Genomic DNA, 22729 nt, shown 5'->3' with positions numbered 1-22729 from the left:
ACGAAACCACTTGGTTAGGTTTAGGAAATTTACACGGTTGGCGTCAACGTGACTGCCGAGTCCCGTACACAAGCGACTAAAGCGAGTCGTGTGACCAACGACTCTTTTCAAAGGACTCGGTTGACGAAATGTCAATGTTCCCTTTTAGTTACCGCACACAAAAAACTGGCCTCATGTAGGAAAGCTCTGTTCGTTTGACCTAACAATCCCGCTCTTTGACCAACCGTTGGTATTCGACGAGTTGGAACTGCAGGCTCTGGTCCCAAAGTCACAAACCAAGCTTGGCCTTCCTCCCTTGAGACCTTTTGAAGCAGTTTAACAACGCCACACTACTTCTGCATTTGCTGCCGACAGTTCACAAACCGACAACTGGAAGGGGTTGTTTGTCAGGAAAATGCGAACACTTGGCCATTTTAGTGTTTTAAACATATAACCAGCGCTGTGATTCGTTCTTGCGAGGACGGCCTCATTTGGGGAAGGGTTGTGGCGGCAGGCAGTTTTGCACATGAAAAGTAGAAAGGCATGCAGGAACAAGCAGCGGCTGATGCTGCAGTAAAAGTCCCAGGTTGGCTGTGGGCGCACACTAACAACTCAAGCTAGCTCAGCTCTTACCTGGCCACCAGAAAAAATGACTGGGGTGGAGGCGGGCTTTGGGCGATAAGGGATGGTTGCACCTTTTGGTGGAGACTAAGAGAAAGGGAAGAGAGAGGAGAGGCAAAGTCAGCATGTTCCACCTTTTCTTTTTTTAAAAAGGCAAATGCTTGCTCAACATTTTGAGAAATATGCTCATTCTCCTGAATTGCTGAGAATTAGATGATAAGATCCAAACCACATTGAAGTGTGTCTGCCTCATATGTTAGCTTAGCATAGCATACACACAATCAAACGCACACATATGACGACGGTATCGATCCTGTCATCTAACTCTTAGCAGGAAATCTAACAAGCATATTTCCCAAAATGTTGAACTCTTTCTTCACTGCGGTGCTCTTGTGCTTTGACAAAGTTTGTTTCATTGTATGTATGTGGAGCAAGGTATATATTGTAAATAAATATGATTCTTCAACGATTATAACAAGAAAAGCATTCATTCACTTGATAATCGTCATGCTCTCGATCACATTTCATATGTTTTTATTTGCTGGCAGCTTTTGAAAAAGGTAAATCTTGTTTGTGAAACACCCCCAAAGAAGGAGTCATGGAGCTCAGAGGTATTAGTAGTCTATTCATGGAAGATGCAACTGAATATAAAGACAGGGGGCCGTGTAAAACCTGATAACCCCTGATTCTATGCGCCATCACCGCCACCACACTATTTCATCTTTTTTAGATAGCGGGGAGGTGATTTCAGTGAGTAGGCCGGAAGTCGCATTTGCAAACATACCGTGATGACACTGAGCTATTGATTCATGCCGAGCTGCAGCAACAGGCCTGATCAAGACAGCGGAGAGGGCTTAATTACATTTCCTCTGTTGCTGCTGCGCCGTGGAGGGAGAACTGACCACTTAAGTATGCGCTTTAAATACAATATGAAGAAACAAGAACTGTGTTCTGAATCTTACAGAAGCAGGCGTCTGTATTCCCGGGTGATTCTACACAAACACGGTCAAGTGGTTAATACAAATTGCTTCCTCAAAACTGAAGTGAGACAATTTTACGCCACAAATAATTCTCCAGTTTTTACTATTCGAGTGTGATACAGATTGGAAAGTACATGACTAAACAAATTGCACTCTCACTTACGCAAGCAGAGTGCTTATCAAGTTGGCAGTTATGGACAACAATACTCAGGTGTTTCACAACCTAACGTGTGTCTCATCATATTGTTTTTTCAATTTTTATAACACCGATTCTCATGAATGTGACGACATGGCGCATGAATGTCTTGCCATAAATATGACACAGCCTTTGTGGCCTTGAACTCTTAAGTTCTGGAACAATAAGCAACTTAATTCTTCCTAAAGATAAGATAAGATCAAATAAGATAATCCTTTATTAGTCCCTCAGTGGGGAAATTACAGGATTATAGCAGCATTGCTCACAAGTAAATAATATTTTTTTTTAAATCAAGTAATATAAATAAACAGAACGGTAATAAAAAAACAGAATTAAAAATTAGCTGTAAAAAGAATATTACATATACAAATGGAATAAAAATATAGAGATGGAATAAAAACAAATTGTATAAAAGTACTCAAACATACTTAATGGATATTAAAGTTTCAGAGTGTTAAAGTGCACTGATATATAAATCATCCATCAATCTTGGCATACTGTACCTCCAGCATGACCACACAGATTTGTTTGACACACTGGATGATGGCTTCTGGGGTCCCAGAGATTGTCACTGCTCGTTCTGTGGAGTTGGGCAGCATGTCGCCTGCCACCTGGACCTGGGCCCCTGTGGACTGGAGTAGAGTAAGGGACGTTGAGGGGCAATGTCCACAGGATGCTGTTCAAAGTCGTACGGGTCGTGCCTCGTGAGTGTGCGAGTATTAAAAAAAAATGGAACTTTCTTTAAACCGTCAACTTATTTTAATTTCAATCCGTAGCTTAACACTCCCAAACCGGCCTGACGAGGATCCGCGTTTTGACAATTTTTGGAAAGGTTCATATCTTCTCGATAATACATCCCAGAAATATGGTTCGACTTCCACCAGAAACAGTAGACTTCCTGCTTCCGCTTCCTTCCTCCTGCGTCGTCTTACGCGACTCACACGGCGAGATAGCGGCGTTGGCGGTGCAGCAAAAAGTACTTGTCACACAAAATCCTTCACTGTGATTTGTCAATTTGTATTTGACGTTTTACGAAAAAACTGACCAACACTCAAGATAATCTTTCTCTTTACACATTTGCCTTATGACAATGGTGCCTCGTTATATAGAGAGCTGAGATTGTTCTGGAATGTTTCTTATAAAACATGAGTTTGTATTTTAAATGCAGAGCCCAGACAGTTAAAAAACTTATTTTGACCTTAACCATGATGTTTTTGTTATTTTACCTAACCTCAATTAACAACCTTGTTTTATAAAACCTGAGACCGTAATCAGGGTAAAAATACATTTGATCTAAAACTTATTTTCTAATTGTCTATGGAGCAGTTCCACACTTTACTTCATGACATCACACATTTTAGTTTGAGCACTCTAGATTTAGGATTTCAGAGAGTGTTGGCAATATTTACCTATATGTGTGGATTCTCTAATATCATTAGATATAGGGTTTTTTTTTAAATGGGGGTACTTCCCCTTTAAGTATTCATACAGAATATAAATTCACAAAAAGTAGTTAACTCCAAGGAAGGGGCAAAAAAAATGGCTCCACTATTTATTTTTTCAAACAAGACAAAAACTAGAAAAGTCCTGACTTTGTCACCCGTGCAGCAATTATTTCTCTGGAGTTATCCATTAAAAAAAAGGTTTCATACCGTACCTCTCTCATTTCTTTTATCTTGGAGCCTCCTTTCCCGATGAGGGAGCCACACTGACTGGCCGGCACCACAAGCCTCAAGGTGACGGGGGGCTTGCTGGTTGCTGGGCTGTTGCTCATTGAATTGATTATGTCCTGTGAAAAAAAAGAAGAAGAATGTGTATTTCATCCTGCAGTGATAAACATGTTCCTCAATGTGACCCATACGCATCAATAACGCCTATCCATAGAAATCAGCTCACAAACCTAAAACAAGCTGCAGAAACACATGCACTTCAATCATTCTTTCACTTTTCTTTTTTTATTTCCCCTGCTTGGTGAGTGGACGCTGCTCTCCGGCTGTGTCAGTAAAGATCAAAAGCCTCGTATATAGTTGAAACGCGTCACCGTGGAGGACGCAGCAGAGGGTCTCCCCTCGCAAATTGCGGTCGCAGTGCTTTGGTGTAACAAATGAGATGAGTCACATCAAAGACACAATCAGAGGACGAAGTCGCCCAAAGGAGATTATTTAAATTCACCTAGCCACGGGGTACAATGATGAAGGAGTTGGCGCCTTATATACGTACTATATACCCGATCATACACGTCTGTGTGTATATTTAACACCTGCAGATGTATTTTGCGCGTGTAAAATATAACCATTATATAAATGATATAAAGGTTGTGGTCCTTTTAAGACATAAGCTGATCTTTGTGTCAGCACTTTCAAATTGAGATACAGCACCCTAGTGTCTAAAATGTCAATACCTGGCACTATATGTGTGTGTAGATGGCAAAAGACCTTGAACTCCCATTGGACTTGCATTTGTCACTATATTTAGAAACACTGCTGTCACTCTCTTATCATACCTCCTCGAATTTGTAGGCAATCATAGCAAAAGCCTTGAAGATGGTGTCTGTTGGTCCAGTGATGGTGACAATCCTCTCTGGACAGTTCCCTTCAGAAATATTGATTCGTGCTCCGCTCTGGAAAAAAAACACACACAAACATACGGTCGAATGGATCACTATAATCGATGCGAGTCCTTAATCCAGGAATAACTATGGACTGAATTTAAATAATGGATTCACCACTCGTGAACTGAAGATACTCTAATAGATTGTGACTTGCTTGGGGACACTTGGTTCGTATGTATGTATTATTTAATTATTAAAAGGTTGTGTTTTAGATTGAAACGCACCTCTTCTCGCATCTTTTTCACTGTTTCCCCTTTCTGTAAAAAAAATACATTTTAGTAAATTACTTTTTCTATGATTAAAATCATGGTTCATATTTTGAGGCAGTGGCAAATGGCATATATATATATATATATATATATATATATATATATATATATATATATATATATATATATATATATATATATTACAAATGTGTGATTTAATAAAAATAACATACCTTTCCAATTATACTTCCAACCTCCTATGAAACAAAACAGACAAGAGTAAAACATGAATTTTCTGACAATGATTGATTGAAGGAAGTGCGAGCAGTGCTGGGCCATGTTCACAGCTGCATGTCGGTGTTGAGGGACACGCTCTCCATTTGCATGTAATTACTCTTCCTGAGTTGGTGTGGCACCGTGAGTAAAGGGTACGAGCGTTGGGCACGAGCGCCAACGCGGGGTTAACGTCCATTGAGGCGTTAAAGCTGCAGGACAACTCTTTAGCGCGTCGTCGCTAAAACTTGCAGATTGTTCGATGGACATATTTAATTTTACACAAAGAACAGATCATTGGAGTTTGACCACATGTTTGTTTCCCAACTTAAAGCATTATTCACAAAGCATTCTCAAATGTTACACAGTAAAAATACTTTGTTGTTGCCATTAAATATTCATTTAGGAATGTGTAATTCATTCTTTTTACCTAAACATGAATTCAACGCCAACTTTGAAAAATGTACATTTCTGTGCATGTTCCTCCTCTACTCTGTTTTCATCTCTTTAATCATCCTGATTTCCTGTATTGTATCATTGCAAGTTACTGTCCATCACTCACAGATGACATGTTGTCTCTTTCGGTGCATTCAGAAATAAATAGATTAATTTAAGCGCCTACACAAAGACGCATCCCTCACATCTGACAGTCAGACCAACTCAGAGATACAGTGAACCTAATCAGATTCATATTTACGGCAAACTCCCACCCAGAACAGAAAAAGACGAGAAAAGGGCTTCACAACCGGAGTGGGCGTGTACTAGCAAAGGCCTCTTACAGTGCGGACCATACTGACAATGCTCTCCAACACCTCACCCAGCGCTTCCAAATGGCAGCTCTCTGCTGCTGTGAGCACAAAATGAATCAGACCAGGATCATGCTGCCAAACGCCCTCCCACACCCGCCATCTACTCCCTCTCTGGGGGCCTGACCGGGGCCGGTTGGCTGCAGGATTATCCAAACTGTCACTGGGTCATCGGTATCTGGAGCTCCCGCTTGAGCAGCCATGCAGACGGGGTGAATCACTGGGCCGCGGGATCGATTGGAACGAAGAAAAACAAATCGAGGGGAAGATTTTGGCTTTAGTCCTCGTGCCTCGGTGGAGATGTGCGGCATGGGTTTCCCAATTAGCTGGCGTCCAGCGGTCATTTACACCGTCATTCAGTTTCATTACCCGTTAACAAACTCGGCAGACTCCGAATAAGTGAGGCAAGTTGCTTGCCGCTTTCAGTTATTGTGGCCCACAGCTTCAGCAGCTTACTGCCGAAAAGGCAGCAAAGCAAGTTAACTGAGCATGATGGATCTTAACCAGCGTGACCAACACACACACTCACACACACACACACTCAAAGTCTGACCACCTCTCAAAGAGTAGAAGAGGAAAGAGAGTGGAGTGAGAGCACAGCACACATAAGTGCTCGAACAAAACAAAAATCGATGGTGGTGCCCACTTAACTCCGTGCCCTGGGAAACCTGAAAACACGAAGGGGCTGACGGACAAGAACACGGCGAGCGGGGTCGGTAGAAGCCTGTCGCTTTTTAAGTCTGGAAGTGGAGTCTCTACTTGTGAGCTCTAATCAAGCGTCCTGATCCCAGAGGCCCCGCTCTGCGTATCGACACAATGAAAGTGTTGTGAAGTCAAGCCAGTGCCGACAGAGAGCTGGACGGCGGCACTGAAAGACAAAAGACGGCTGCCGCGGCGTTCAAAACATCAACGGGTGGAGAAGCTGAGAGTGCAACAAGTCCGGCCGGTCAATCCTGTCATGCTGTATGAGGGCTCAGGAAGATGCAAACTGCAGCGGGATCAGCGGAGCTAAAAATCAAAGCTCAGCACTTCCATCCTTAATATTAAAAGGTCATGTTTTATTCTCAGTCGGATGTCGCGCCGCCCCTGTCATGTTGAGACTGGACAAGAGGAGCAGCATCACACCGAGGAGATAAGATGAGCTTTTTTTATGTTGATCTTTTAGCGTGAAAATGGACGTGCAGCTGTGCAGCTGCAGTGAGTTAAACTATAGTCACCGGGCTGCAAAGCTTGTGTAGTTTAACAACCTTTAAGTTAATGTCGAGTGCAGAAAAGAATGTTCAGCAGCCGAGGATTTTAGTCTCCAGCGTGGGTCACGCTTCAAGAACATCTGGGTCCATATGCTTCCCATAATAATCATATTTTCATTACAATCCTGCCTGGTAAATGTAAAGCTTCATGCGGTTCTCTTGAAACACATAGGTCTCTGTTCAGAATACATTTAGCAAATGCTCATATTGTGGTGGAAGATTTCCTGTAAAAAGGTAAAATAGGATTTAAAAGAGCCCTTTTAACCTTTTGGAAACTGCGCGAAAATCCTCCTGCGCCAATTTTAAGTCCCAGCATGCCCCATTCAGACAATCTTTTGGCCTAAAATATGTAATTTTTCCATTTTTTAAATTTAAATCACAGTTTTTTGACCTAAACTTCTTCCTCACAGGCCAAGTCTTTGTTTTATTGTGATTCATGTTGCAGATTCAGATTCTTTAGGTCTGAATCTTTCCAAAAAGGTGTCTTATTGACCGGCATTTTGGGGGAATCTGGCTCATATCATGCTGGATGTTTATAGTTATTATCAAAATATCTTTTAAAAGTGATTTTGCTGAACAAATACATACAATAAACACAAGTATTGGAATCAAGTTGGGGTTCCTACAACAACTCAAACACAGGGGAAAAGGTCTAGAGAAGTCTAGAGAGAAAATTGATGCCACAGTTTTCAACGGGTTAATGAAGAAACAAATTGCCAACATGTATTTCCTTTGATCCACAGTCAGCATACACACATATCTGTGCCTGCTCACCTTTCCATGCATGAGGAGGCGGATGGTGAGGGTGACATTGAGGCCACCATCTGACTGGACTTTGGTGGGCTCCATGCTGGGGGGGGAGGGGGGAGGGAGTGAGGCCAAAGCACCGTCCTGGAATGGGATGTCCTCAGAAGGAGAAGGGATAGGGTGGTACTCCAGCCAGCCAATCACCTGCTGAACAAAACATCACATGAAAACACCTTATGTAAGCTGTTATACATTTTGTGTGCAAAAATTGTGTGCAAAAAAAAAAGAAGGGTGTCTGCAAATACAGCACAGCTCGGCATCACTTTTGTGCGGTCCCCACACATTAATTACTCCATAAATAATACATAAATATGCAGAGAGGATAGGGAAATAACCAAATGTAATTAGATCCAGCTCCCCCAGGTATTTACTGTCTCTGAAAGGAAGAAAAAAGGAAGAAAAAAAAGGCACCTGATTGTTTTGTGTATAATTGGACTCCACAGTTTAAAGGGGTTTATGTACAAAATACATTTGGGACGCTCAATGGGTCACAAATCATAATACTGACCACCAAAGGGTCAAAGCTATTAATTTGTCACAAAGGACTGCACTAGGGATGAAACTAAATGACGGTAATGAATGCATCGGATAAACTCCTGAGAATGAATTTCTCTGCGTAATGATGTTCACTTGCAGCACGTCGACTCGCAAAATCCTTCGTGGCTAAGTTCTCTGCGGTTAAAGGCTCTTTCAATATGTTTTCTTCCTGTGCTCTTATAATAGTTAGTCAAATTACTTTGGTCCCCTTTGGATTTTCTACCAAGGCAAAAGTTGAATATGACAGCATGTTTGCATGGATGACTCTGCTAAAAAGTGGAGGTTACTTTCTCTGCGGAGGAAGTTAGAAGAAATGTTCTGTCCATTGTAAAGTCTTTCTTTGCTAAGTGCACACTTTGCACATTACAGAATAAATCAAGGAATAGATGCCAAGTTAGGACCGACATTTAACTATTGTATAATGACACAATGGGTAGCTCTCTGGTTCTCACAATTCATTATACATATGTTTTTTATCCAGTGGGTTATGTAATGTTTCCCTAATAACATGGAATTGAATAATTGTGATTTGTGGTTGTGACATTTTCACTTTACAGCACTCCTAAACTTTTCTTATATCATGCATATACTCAAAAGCAATTTCACAAGATTGATCTTTTCTGTACTATGGATATATAATATATTTGTACCATTGGAAACAGAAACTGAGTTCACTCTTGTTTGCCCCCCAAGCTTGAACTGCTATTGTTCTCAAACATCTGAACAATGTCATTACGCACTGACAGCATGATCCAGATATCTATTTCTTCATGCATTCTGTTGACTTGCTACTGCTATAATAACTTGCACAAATTAGCATTACATTTTCTACAGCGATCAAAAAGGCCCCAGGAAATGAACAAATTCCTCTGGAGACTAAAGGTTTGATTGTGTGTTGTTGCTTGTTTTGGCGACAGATTTACATGCAACATGCATCCGGCATGTTGTTGTTTTGCTCACGTGAAAATAATTTAAACTCACACCTTCTGTACCTCAAAATATAGAACATGTTTGCACTTTTCTTTCAATAGGAGTATTTGGCAGTTTTCATTTGTAGGAAACGAGACAAATTATAAACACAATGTTGTGTCACTGCGACTCCAGAGAAAACTGTGAAATGGAGCCAGCGTTACAGTAGCTGCCCCACGGCGTCCACGTGTGTTCGGACAGGCACGCTCCTGATTGGCCGAGTGATAGTCAACGGTCAAATGTGTGCCTGTGCTTGGAGGTGAGTCCAGAAGAGGGAGGAGCCTGTGTGAGTCAGACATGTTGTTTCAGGCTCAGTGCTTTTTGCACCTCTCCCTGATTGTTTTTTTCAAACCAATTAGCAACACCTCGGAAGTCGTGAGAGCGTAATGTGTTAATTTGGAGAAAAGGTAAAAAGGTGGCAGACAGAAGTATGCATGTATGGAAACTGGAGGTGCTAACAAGCTCATGTGTCAGATAACTATCCAGACACTGTCCACTCATTATTTTTTTGATAAATGTGTTTTCTTTTCTTGTACGTGCTGTGCGCCTGCAATTTGTGTTTGTGTTGAAAAGGTTGAAGCATTTGGGTTGTGGTGCAGGCGAGGCAGCCCTCATATCCAGTGTGTTGATCATTGTTATAATCTTTTGCTGCATTGTGATTATTTTTTCTCATTTCATTTATGTCACAATCTGCTTCTTGCTGCTGGCCCTTGTGATGCACCAAACCATTATAAAACCCTTTGTGATTCCCCCCCCACCCTCTTGCTGTTGTAGATTTGTTTTTCTTACTTCTATATTGAAGGGCACATCCTGACTTGTGTTACACTGTGATTTTACTTTTGGAGAAACCTTTAAATACAATGAAAGATGTGGGTTAGTAGGCCGAAAAAGAAGTGAGAATGAGAATGAAGAGCACGAGCAGATGGTTGTAGCTCTGATGACATCGGGCAAGTCAGTCTCAGCATGCAGCACATAAAGCGTGAAGAAAGTGTGTTGATTGGGGAAGCAGAAGTGGGATTCCCTCACCAGTCAAGAAAGAAAACCAACGTGGCGGAGAAGTGGTGCAGGAACTGGGTAACTCTAAATCCAGCTGTGCGGTCCCCTGCTTGTTTACTTGTTTATGTGTTTGTTCCTCTAATGAAACAGGTAACCGGAGGTGTTGATTGCCCTGGTTGGAGCCACCTGGGCCCGGTACTCTCCAGCTGTAAAACTCCCTCTTTCTGTCGGCGAGTTGCTGCTCGCTACCGTGCGTTAACGTTGACGTAGCACTCATGAGGACACACAGCTGCGCCACTGATTTGACTGATAATCACATCCCATAATTATCTTTTTTCTTTGGGGGTTCATTATAGACATCTTTATTCAAATAAATGACATTATTTGTCTTTACGCTGCATCTCCCTCTTTGTTTTTGCCATGGCTTCAGAGCCAGGTTGAGACGCTAGCTGATATGCTAATATATATATGCTAGCATACATTGTTATGTAGCGCTCCAAGTGTGCACTGCAGCGTTGGCATTTCAGTTGTTATGAATTTCTTTACGACATCATTTGCTGCAGTTGCCTCAGCAAAAGAAGACATAATCAAAGCAAATTTCCCCTCTGTGGGGCTAAGAAGGGATTATTTTCGGTTTTAGATCCTTATTTTGTTGGCTGTGAGAAGCCAGCTATCAAAAACCCAGCGCACGACTGCACATACAAACGGAGCATTACTACTGTCGGCCACTAATGTACGTTGCAGAATTCAGTTCACAAAACGGATGGAAAGCATTCTTCATGAATGAAACCATCTCCATGCTATCCATGCAATATTCATCATGTTGGTATTTCCGATTTATTTTTTCTACCCTTAAACTGTGAAATTGTTCCTGCTTGTTTTTGATGTTGATATAGTCCACAGTGCTCGGTCAAAGTGCTGCATATAAATGACAATATTTGTACCTCTATTGTTTATTCTACTTTGCCTTTCAGAGGTTTCGCCAGAAAATGACACTTGAAATGACGTGCTTGGATTTTTAGTCTCCTGCAGTTCAAATCATCAGCGCATGCTGCGTTTAAAAAAAAAGAAGAAAAAAGCAGGGGGCCAATTAAACTTGCTGTTGCTTTCAAGGACCATCTCTGAGATTATAACCCTGATCAAGCACCCCTCCTTTTCTTTTGGGTAAATCGCTGTTCTATTTGCACATTCCCTCGACTGCAGAGCACTTTCTAAGATTTCAAAATGGTCTCTCGGCCGTAAACAGCAGATGCGTTTAGGAAAAATAAGCCGAAAGGGATGGTTAAATATAGCCGCAGACAGACATGCCGAGGAGCCTTTTGTTGCGGCGCTACAGTCTGCAAACACCCGTCCATGCCGGACCTATGAGCCCCAAAAGCGGGCTTCAAACCTGTCATATCCAATCATTTGGCCCAGTTGATATCTCAAGCAATCGTCCCTTGCATTGTTCCTCTGCCTCCCAGCATTAGCTTGGCGGGTTAACATGGTTTACTGGTGCGTGTCTGCTAATAAACCACGCGAGCGGGGCATCTTTCCCCTTCTCTCCAGCATGACCAAAACATCAACGTAGTCGCCAATGGAGAACAATTACTTTATTCATAAGATCATGCTATTGACACAGCTAACAGTAAGCTGACTTCCCTCCTGGTTCCAAATAAATAGGATAGCTCCAGTTTTTTTTGTTGCATCATGAACTGAAACCCATGTTCCTGACTATATGAGTCTATCTTTCTCAGTAAACTCTGCAGCACACATCTGCTGCACCAACACCCACACACACACACACACACACACACACACACACACACACACACACACACACACACACACACACACACTTGCAAACTCAGCCCACTTATCTCCCTGTTTATTGCAAGATAAGCAAGTGGTATTTATATATATATATATATGCATGTCGTGATAACTGAATGGATTTCGTGATCGCGCCCCTATGGCTTGGTCTCACTTTTCAATCTTTCGAATGATGAATCCCAAAAATCAAATTAGACATGTGGGAAATGAACACAATACACAACATCTCATCCAATTAGGTCGATTCACTGGAAAAAAGTTTTTTAAAAATCTGTCTGCTCTTATTATTCCCTCCCCACAAGCCATCACACTGCACATGCATACAAATAGTCGCCAAGCAGAAGGGCCCTGCGATGACATATTTTCTACGCAAACCACAACATTTGACCACATCTGTGACATTATTTATGAATATTCAGGAGAGGATTTACCTTTTGCGCAGCTCCAAACAGTTGACCGCCACACAAAAAGATCGGCAATATAGAATTAAACTAGTATACCCCCGCCCTATCACGAAGACGTGATGAAATACTGACGAGTCATTGGCCAACACACGCGGGGGTCATGTGGGCGAAGCGTCACAACTTGACGTATCTAGCCCCAAAGATACTCCCCGTTTCCTCGTGCTTTGACCAAATGCATGAGCAAGATCTCTCCACTACATGGGCAAGAAGACATGATGGGTGCCCCAGATTAGGATGCCCTCTGGGTAGGTGAGCGGGGGAGGGAGGGGTCGAGTCGGGGTATTGCTTGGGAAGGGGTGACGAACGTGGCAGACAATTGAAATGAGGTCCTGGATATTCCGAGTGACATCGAACCTCCTCCAGGCTATCAAACATGGTAGCTCAACGCTACCGCCGGCGTTGCTGTCAAGATCGGCTTCGGATTGTGTGTGCGTCGTGCCTTGTTGCAGCGTTGTGATGGAAACCTCGCGATCGCCATCTTGCCGCCTCCCACGCGACACACCCGGCTCATGCCACAATGCTTTGGTTTCACAGTGGAGTGAAATAAGACACACACTGATATGTTGGATTGGTAAAACCATTGAAAACAAGTCCTGCTGACTTTTTCTTGCTCCATACAAATGACCGTACAGTTGTGAGTCGCACGCCACTGTGTTGCGACAAAACGGAACAAGTACTAATCGACTATGAAATTGGTTGAATCTATACCAGACGTTCTCCAGCACATGTTGTGATTCACTGATAACGCAGTTGCAATTACTTTCCAGGTCAATAACAACACTTGCAAACCTTGTCCTTATCTTACTGCGCTGATTTCATGTTTTTTTATAAAATAATTTCCCACCATTCCGTTCCATTGCGCTCCCGTCTGAGAGTGATAGATACGTCTCGTGTTTTAACCATCCTGGTGGAGACCCTGCATGCTAAATGAGTGTTGTTTGTTTGTATTGTGGGTGTGTGTGTACGTGTTTTATTGTGATTTATCAGTGAGTCATAGCAGGCGCCAGCATTTTTTCTCACGACCATTACGTGTCTATTTTTATGATTTTAGAGTTACATGATTAAAACTTTGTTGTTTTCTTTTCTTTTCTTACAATAAAAGCACATATGGAACACAGCACATTGATTTTTTTTATTTTTCACAACTCTGCATTGCTAAAAATCATTTGGATTACTACCAAAAGATCAGATGTGAGATTGATGATTTACAAAGTGCAGCTACCAGACACAATGCATTGCATTTAGCCTTTTGCTGGCCGTCGCCATCTTGTTTTTTGCAACCAGAAGTGACCTTTGCAGGGTGACGCTCAGAATACAAAAACATTGAGAAAGAATTAAAGTTCTAAGATGAAAACTAAGACAATAAACCGAGACCGAACAACGCTGTTGTAGCGACCTGTCAATCACAAGGTAGTCCCGCCCTAAAGCATCCCCTGCTTCATGGTCTGTTTGACTGAACATGAACATCAAGCTGTATCGAAGAAGACTTGAGTCTACAGCATTGAGAAGCAGGGCAATTTTCATATAAATGTCAATACAACCTTCTTTTGCTAACGGAGGTCGCCTCCTGCTGGCCATTAGAGAGAATGCAAGACGGAGGTCGCTGCCTGGCACGGGAGGGACTGTTTACATATTTCTTAGCCTTTTAAAAATGAAAAACACTACTAAACTGCTTGATGGGGTTAAACTCAGGCCATGCAGATTCGTGACGTAGCTAAAGCACTTCTTAGCCAATAAGCTAGCTCCACAGTACCATGAAATAAGCGAATGCACGACCCAGGAATTAATTATACATAGTGCAATATAAGGGTGATGAGACCTAATACAGCTCATGAATCTTATAAATAGAATAAACTATTCTGCAGATAGATTAGAGCATTGCAAATGTACTTAATCTATCTGCAGTTGCTTTCATGATAAGTGTCGTGTTTGAGAATATTTACAAAGTATTAGGCTCTCAAAGCGAAGCATGATGGCCACAAGTTGAACAAATTATATTGTAACGCTTTAGGCGGAAGTGATCCGTCTTAGAGAAGGAGGTGAAGTGTTCCCTGAAACCTTTATAGAGCTAGCACCTCACATGAACTCTCTCATAACACACACTTCCATGTACTGTACCTCTCTAACAATATCACTCAAAGGTCCGACCCAGACTCTCAGTGACGGTGACACATTACTGGATGATTTTAAATGGAGGCTTTCATTCCGCAAAAGATTTGAAAAGTTCTGCACCAAAAAAGAAAGTGTAATAGTCTTCAACTTCCTGCTGCAGTTGTGTGATACATTAGCATGCAGACACAGAAAGTGGCTTCTCTTTCCACACCTTGACGCCGTTGCCGATGGGCTTTTTTAGCAATGTTTGGCACTGTTAAGTCCAGAGTGATTAAAAAGCCCCTCGGCCATCTCTCAGCAAATGGTGAGAGGAAACAATATATATATATATATATATATATATATATATATAAATTACTAAAAGGACATTACAAAGATAGCCATGAGCTACTGAAACGTGTAAAGTGAAACAACATCTTACTACTGAAACACATACATATAGTTTTCTTTCCAACAGCGAAAATGGAGTTTCAAAATATGAATGCAGAGACATAAACGGGGAATTTTATCCAGTTTGTTCCACATTGTTTTGGCTGGCTTGGTTAGTCGGCTGCATTCAGGCGGCGAGAGGCCGCTGGAGGATGCAGCTGCAGGATGCAGCAGCAGGATGCAGCAGCAGAATTTATCCGGCGGCTGAACCCTCCAGAACCTGAACAACCGAGACCAAACAGCGACCGGTGGTGCCTTTGCACCGATTGCCCTCTGATGCCGACAGAAAACACAGTCATTCAACGGTGGAGAATGCCGCCGTGGGCAATTTTTTTGCTGGATGCCGGCGCCCCCAAAGAGAGCATCACTATGCATGAAGTTTCTCCTCCTCACTCGGACAGAGGTGTGCCGGGGGAGTGAGTTCATTTAGTTTGTTTATCAGACTTAAAGTGAGCTTGTGCTGGCCTCTCAGGTTAAAGCCATTATCTTTCCATATACAGTGACTCCAGTCACCCTGACCTGCTCAGAGAAGATGGAACAGGTCGTGTGCAGTAATAATCACGGTGAGATTTGTCCAGGGATGTGTTTCCACACAAGAATAAAGTCAATCTCATTAACGAGGTATTCTTTTTGAAAGCTGACGCCGAGGGTCGAGTAAAAATAGATAGCGAGGTCGCTTTAATCCTAAATGTCTCACTTCCTCCCCGACGTTGGATTCTTCTTGTTACAAGCTGAGAAGGAGACGTCACTCAAGAGCTCCCAAAAATTATAATTAATCTGCATGGATGGACGGAGAAGAGGCACGCAGGTCTATTACAAACTGAACGGGAGCGTTTTTTTTTTTTTATCAGATGTGATACGGCCGTACAATTAAGTGGGACAATTCACTCAACAGGTGAGCTATTGTTCAGCGGGTAACAAGCCACCTCCAGGCTGGGAAAATCTAATTTCATTCGCAATCAAACATCTTTTCAGGAGCCGCGTATAATGACGGCTTTAGACCTAATAGATGATATCATCGGTGAGAGCAAAGACAAACACGTTGCGAAGGCTCAGGCCCAAAATAAAATGACTTGCAGGAGCGCCATCCTTCTTAGCTCAAGCGCCCGCGGCAGTGTCTGAACTCTCTAATCACATCCCGCCTCCACAAGCCATATAGCTATTAAGTCCTGTTTCAAAACAAAGTGTTTGAGTATTCCTCCGTGGCAGGATGTTCAGAGCGCCGCGGTTTTGGTCTACTGTATATTCTTTTCCTTTTATTCGATGGTACAGTTCTTTAATGAAAAGGTTTTGAAGGTTTTTGAAGAGCGTCTCCTCGTGTCCGTCAGACTGCGGTGTCGGTGGACTCCATGTTTCACGGAGTCAACAATATTACTGCTCCCACTTTGGAGGAAATTGTTTCTTCCCAGGTGTTAAAGAGCAATGACACATCTTCCACATCCATATAGCTCCTGATTGTTTTTAACTTGAACACTTGCTGAGAGTGTTGTGCTCGCTCAACTGAACAACAGCAACATGACAACTTCATTCCACCCCAAAACATATACTCTATTATGTTTATTGATTTTATTCCATTTTTTTTGTTATTTAATGATTTTATTCTATGTTCGATGTTTATTGTTAAGCAACTTTCCCCCAGTCAACTTCCTTGTATGTGCGATGTCAACGAATGATTGGCTAAAATAATATCAATTCATTTTTCTTTTTTCAACAAATATTTGTATTGTTGTCTTTTCTCTATCACACAAACAAACAGAGAACAGAACGCGACAGAACAAAAGAAAACAAGTCACGAAACAAACATGAAGAACAAAAACAAAATTAAATTAAAAAACATTAAATATGTTACCGAATAAATCCGACTACACTTGTTTTTTGATAATTCATGTTTACGGCAAGATCGCCTCATTATGCAAAACTAATTATGTTGGATTGTGACATATTTCAAGTATAATCTTCTTAGTTAGCTTCCAGATAATCTGATCATTTTAGTTCAAGTAGGAGAGACTTGTTTCAGAGTTTAACAATAATTTATTACAATTGCATATTGTAATAAGTATTTTGGCGATTTTACTCCATCCAGAATTAGGATAAGCACGAGGTAAAAATAGTTTAGAGGTCCACTTTGCAGCTGCTGAGTCTAAAGTCACAAAAACCCAACAGGTAAATACACACTGAGGATCTATTGGCAAATATGAAATAAAAATAATCCTGAGTGTTTTCCTTTTGCTGGCTCTTTAAATCCGGTCACAAAGTGATTCCTTTCAGATGGAAGCAAACTTTTTTATTAGCAAACGGCTAACGCTGCAGGATGAATATCTAGCCATGTTCACACACAGAAGTCGCCGCGCACACACAATACACACATCTGTCATCATTATCTCAATATGTGAACATTACAGGTAATGCGGAGCAATACCAACTCCTTCTGTAGAGTCTTTTTCTTTTCTTCTAATGATGAAAAGAAATGTTGCTTTTGGGCCGATAGAGCACTCAAACAGCAAAGTAAGTGACAGCCTCTGCCCGCTTCAATATCGGTTTTAAAGCTCTGCTGGCAGCTTTCAACTGGGGCAGCAACGCACATGTTTGAAAATTGAAAACTACAAAATCCCGAATTATGTCACATCGTGTTTGTGAGTCGGACCGGTCTGTGATGTTTGAAATGAAAGACGACTAAAAGGAAGTGAAGCAACAAGAAAAGCGCAGGTTTCCTCTGGCTGAATTCCTTCCTGACGACTGATAAGAAAAGAGTTTGTGAAATAGTCAGCTGGGTTCCTCATAACATAACCCGGTGGCTGGATTTCATTTCAATAATCATGTGACTGTCGCGGGTCGAGATGGCTTTGCTGATCTGATTGAAACCAATTTGTCAGCAGCGGCGCAGACAGCGGTCAGTCCTTTTAGTGCGTCTTATCCAGTTGCCTGCGTGATGTGGAGCGACACAATCTGTCAGCATGTCTCTCTGAAACACGCGGCGTTTAAGACAAGCCAAAGGAAAAAGAAGAAAGAGAAGAAAAAGCAGCACGCGACGATGACAAAACTGCTTTTCCACGAATGCGACAAGTAAACGTTGCTGAAAATGTCAACCGTGCGACTCAGTCTGAAGATATAATTTGTGAAAACAAAGGACTATTGTATTGAGAACCCAACGTGAATGTTTGCACTGAAAATACTTCTAGTATATAATAGTATATATACACGCCTCCCGCTAATTTGACGTAATGGTGAGTTGTACTTTCATGCACTTTAAATTAGTTTCCACGCAGGTCGTTTCATTTTATTACGTCATTGTTATCGCCCACACCGTGAAGGCCGGTCCGTGAAAATATTGTCTTACATAGAAAGCGATCCGTGGCAGAAAAGAAAGTGTCCATTTTGGTATCAATATGTGTGAGTGCTGTCATTTTATACAACTCAGCACATGGCTCCATGTTGGAGTTGATTGTACTGCACTTAGCCGCATTGCTTCACGCTAATCCTGTTACGACCTCCACCCAGGAGGTTGTGTGCTTCTTAAGGTGTGTTTGTCAGCAGAACACACAACTCACGGTGGGGGGCGGTGGGGGTGGATCTAAATCACGCTCCGGGTACACAAATTATACTTGTGAGTGACTCTGACATCATCTTGAGCAGAATTAAGTCAGCTAGCATTGTTAGCCACAACTGACGGTAGGATGCCGCGCTCAGGAGAGAGGTTTTCTGAGATAAAGCTCATAAAAATGTAATAACTACCCGTGGATCTGCCTGAGCATTTAGTGTGCAACAATATTCTATGCTTACAAAAGCAATCTGCAAAAGCAAACATGTGAAATTAACCCAATCAACGAACCTACAGATTTTGTGATGTGCTTTTAAACTGATTTTCATTTGGACAAGTTTTGCAAAGGAAAGTCTCCTGAATCTGAAAGTATTAGATTGCCAAGGTGTTCGTGTCAAGCCAGAGATGCACTCGCCTTTTCAAAAAGACACTTCCATCCGTGTGATGGCTGGTCAGAAGTCATGTGACGGCCGGACGCAGCAGAAGCACAATGTTTTCTTCTGGATGGCTACGAAATGAATCCAGTCTCTGCTGACTTCAGTCCAAAGCAGCGCTCCGTAGAGGGAGCCAGCTTTGATATATGTTTTTTTTTTCTAAGGATCAATCTATAAAGCGTTGCTACAAGTCCAAAAACACACAAATGTGTATGCGCAGACACGTACACGCACGCTCAAAGGATTTGAATAAGCAACAGGCCGACAGACGGACCATCAAGGCCGTGCAGAGAAACTTAAAAGGAAACTTGGACACTTTTACTTTCTTTGACATGAACTATGTAAAGAAGCTAATATCAGTCACCGCTACAGAGATACAGGCTTCACTGAGATGTCATGGCGAGCAATGCAATATAATTATTAGTAATACTCAGTCACCAACCCGACTTTCTGTCTTTGATGGATGAAAAAAATAAATGCTTGATCTGTACGTGTAGCATGCCGTCGTGGATTGATTGACATTCCCTTTGAAACACAACAGAATCATTTATAAGGGAAAGTTTGGTGATCATATGAAATACGAGTCAGATGCAGGAAGTGAGAGAATACAAAGTTCAGCTTAACACGCGTTGTTTCAGTCACTGAGGAAAACGTGACATGAACTGGACTTTGAGATTTTGAGGAATTGACTTTAACCCGTTAAATTGTGGAACCAATTTTGTCTCCAGACCTCCTTTTCTCTGTGATTGAGTTGTTGTGGGAACCACAAATTAATTCCAATACTTGTGTTTATTGTTTGTATTTGTTTAGCAAAGTCTTGTGGGAAAAAAATGTATATCTGCAAAAAAAACAACACTTTTAAAAAGATGTTTTGATCGTAACTATGAACATCCAGTATGATATAAGCCAGATTCCCCAAAAATGCCTCCTGGAGCGGTCAATAAGACACCTTTTTGGAAAGATTAGGACCTAAAGAATCAGAATCTGCAACAAAAATCACTATAAATCAAAGCCTCGGTCTGTTAGGAAGGAATTTCAGTCAAAAAACTGTGTCGTTCGATTGAAAAATGGAAAAATTATGCCAAAATTATGCCAAAATGGGGCATGCTGGGACTTAAAATGGGAGCGAGAGAATTTTCACACTGTTTCTAAAAGGTTAAAAAAATGAAAATACACAAACGAGGAAGGACGAGTAATTAATGTCTCCACGTGTGTTGAATCAGGAGGGATAACAGGAGTATCTGAAGTCAATGCAGGATTAATAATGATAAACTTCCTCCTGTTTGATTGTAGGTTTCATATTTCAGTCACCTGCTCGAGTGAGTTTTGTGTTTTCCTTGACGTAATTAAAGACGTTTCTGCCAGAAATTGATGCGTTCAAATTCACCTTGGAATGCAGGAAATGAAACGTCCGACGCTGAAAATTGAATTGGTTTTACCTCACGGCTCCGTGTAAATAATTTGGGACTTGATATTGATGTGATATTTTCAAACCTGACAGAATTGCCTTTCCTTGGTAACTCCTGACACCTGGTGCAAATTAAAAAAAAAAGCCGTCACATTGCAAAGGGTAAAGTCCGCCTGAAGGACTTCCTCCCTCCCGCTGCACACTCTGAAGCAGTCGAACAGACTTTTACTCCAGAAAAAGGACCCGATCTGGTGATAAGACACGTCCAGAAGAGGAAATAAATGAAAAGAATCCGATGGGTCCGAGGATGTAATTCATGCCCGTGACCGAGGTCACCGCCGGCTTTTCATTCATCGACCCACAACTCAGTCGAACCTTTCAAGAATGGAAGATTGAGACGGCCGAGTGGGCGGAAATAGAAGAAGAAAAAAAAAGGCTGATAAAAAATGGCTTCTAGTTTTTGAACTCTGGCTATCTGCAGGAGAGATGTCTGCTCACTGCCGCTCGCTGCTGCAGTCATTAAGTCTCCGCTGAAATCCAGCAACTGTTGCAGACGCCAGCCTGCAACAGTTGCTGTGGTCGAGCCAGAAAACTGGGAGAAAGTTGTTGTTTTTTTACTATCTGCTGCTTTTAAAGAAGGTCAAATGTGTCTGCTGAATGTCTAACATATATCTTGACATCGCCACATGCTGTTATTATAGCCATGGCTGTACTTTTTAAAAGACACTTTTACCTTTTTGTTTTTTGACTGACCTTCATGAAGACTTCCACGTCGGTTACATTGGTTTTGCTGCCACATGACTACATTTCCCAGCATTTATCTGCCACCAATCAGTAGGGAATGCTATTGCAATACCTGCTAGTAGTCAACAATCTCCACAAGGATGATAATCTAGCTTTCTCATGATTATTTTTTTTTAAACATGGCTATCTGTCCAAATATGAAATCATAACGCACAAAATCTCAGGTGACAAAGTCTGCTGCGTCACACTGGCTGGGTTGTGGGTTTCATGTGTTGCAGCCACGTTTGGAAAAAGCGTTCCCGTTATTATTATGTTTAGGCGAACCGCTCGGCCACATGGGAGATGTTGATTAAACACTGACACTCTGACACAGAGATGAAGTGGGAGTGAGTGTATTTGTAACTTGTGTCTAACATTCAGAAAAGAAAAGAGGGAGATAAAGAAGAAGTGGGAGGAAACACACAATGACTGATCTGTGACTGATGTGAACAGTAGACAAGTCCCTCGTTCATGGTCGACTACACACACTTTCCACATTGCATAAGTGCGAGTGAGCCCTGCTTTTAGTCTCCAGGCTGAAACTTAAAAGCAAGGACACCTGCTTGCTTAAAGCTCTCTGTAACAGAGGGTAATGCACACAAACACACACACACACACACACTCTCAGTTCATCATTGGCAGATCAAATGTTTGTCGTCACTCAGCAGCTGGGTGTTGTGTGTTGTGTGTTGTGTTCTCAGGGCAAACACAGAGCACCAGAGCAAAGATCACTTCAGTTTTCTTGGTGCAGCCTGTGTTTCTGCACTCGATCGATACGTTTTGAAGAAGAAGAAGAAGAAGAAAAAACACAGAACGTCCAAACAAGCAACCGCCTTTTAAGTCAGGATGGAGCAACGCGTTGCTCATGCTGTCTGCAGGCAGCAGCACCAGGAAGGTGTGTCTCACCAATGACGGGTCCCAAAAGTCTCCCAGGGTTTTTCTTCCAGGTCATGTGACCTGTGGCCGGCAGCCTTCCAGCAGAACGGGGAGACCGGACGTCTGGCCGATGGACCTGAACACGAGGTCACAGGTCAGGTGTTCCACGACCTGCCGGAGGAGAAGAGGCTGCAGATCAATTATGTCTTTTTAGCCTTAAAACCCATTTTTATAGAATTGCTTTTATGTGACGTCGTCCTTTTATGTTTGTTATGATCTATTATGCAGTTCCCATGGTTTTGTTTGTATATATTATTTGTTTATTTTTGTTTTCTATGGTTCTTTTTTGGCTGTCTGTGTGGTTTGGTTGTGTTCAATGCTTTTATGGTATGGTCATTTTTGGTTTGCCGCCATTTGGTTTGTGTTTACGCTTTGCTCACTTTGTAAACCATGTTTTGTCAAAGTCAGTTTTATTGTCAATTTTACACATGTGCAAACATGCAGAAGATTAAAAGTACGTTATCTTCTGTCCAACAAAGTGAATAATAATAATAATAATAATAATAATAATAATAATAATAATAATAATAATAAAGTGCAAAAAGATTTGAAAGTTTAAGAAAAAAGAGAAAGATTTTA

General features: G+C 41.8%; 1 protein-coding gene across 5 annotated transcripts in view; it reads right to left on the bottom strand.

Annotated features, from left to right (window-relative positions):
• The window catches only part of pcbp3 (poly(rC) binding protein 3), a 33221-nt gene extending 10946 nt beyond the window's left edge, over window positions 1–22275 (bottom strand). For 3 of the 5 annotated variants that reach the window (XM_068571922.1, XM_068571926.1, XM_068571925.1), the window contains exons 1-8: window positions 22121–22274; window positions 7700–7879; window positions 4830–4853; window positions 4612–4644; window positions 4280–4396; window positions 3434–3565; window positions 2280–2408; window positions 613–687 (exon numbers count right to left, since the gene is read on the bottom strand). In XM_068571922.1, coding sequence (XP_068428023.1) covers window positions 613–687; window positions 2280–2408; window positions 3434–3565; window positions 4280–4396; window positions 4612–4644; window positions 4830–4853; window positions 7700–7774 — 585 coding nt within the window. In that variant the 5' untranslated portion in view covers window positions 7775–7879; window positions 22121–22274. Of the gene's footprint in view, window positions 1–612; window positions 688–2279; window positions 2409–3433; window positions 3566–4279; window positions 4397–4611; window positions 4645–4829; window positions 4854–7699; window positions 7880–22120 lie in introns of all 5 variants that reach the window. The other 2 variants (XM_068571927.1, XM_068571923.1) reach the window with 2 other exon arrangements.
• Between the last annotated feature and the right edge of the window lie 454 nt (window positions 22276–22729).

Source organism: Clinocottus analis, unplaced genomic scaffold (genome assembly GCF_023055335.1).
Source record: "Clinocottus analis isolate CAN_PGR_092001 unplaced genomic scaffold, fCliAna1.0.p SCAF_12, whole genome shotgun sequence".
Lineage (NCBI taxonomy): Eukaryota > Metazoa > Chordata > Actinopteri > Perciformes > Cottidae > Clinocottus > Clinocottus analis.
This window is presented reverse-complemented; position numbering and strand designations above follow the sequence as displayed.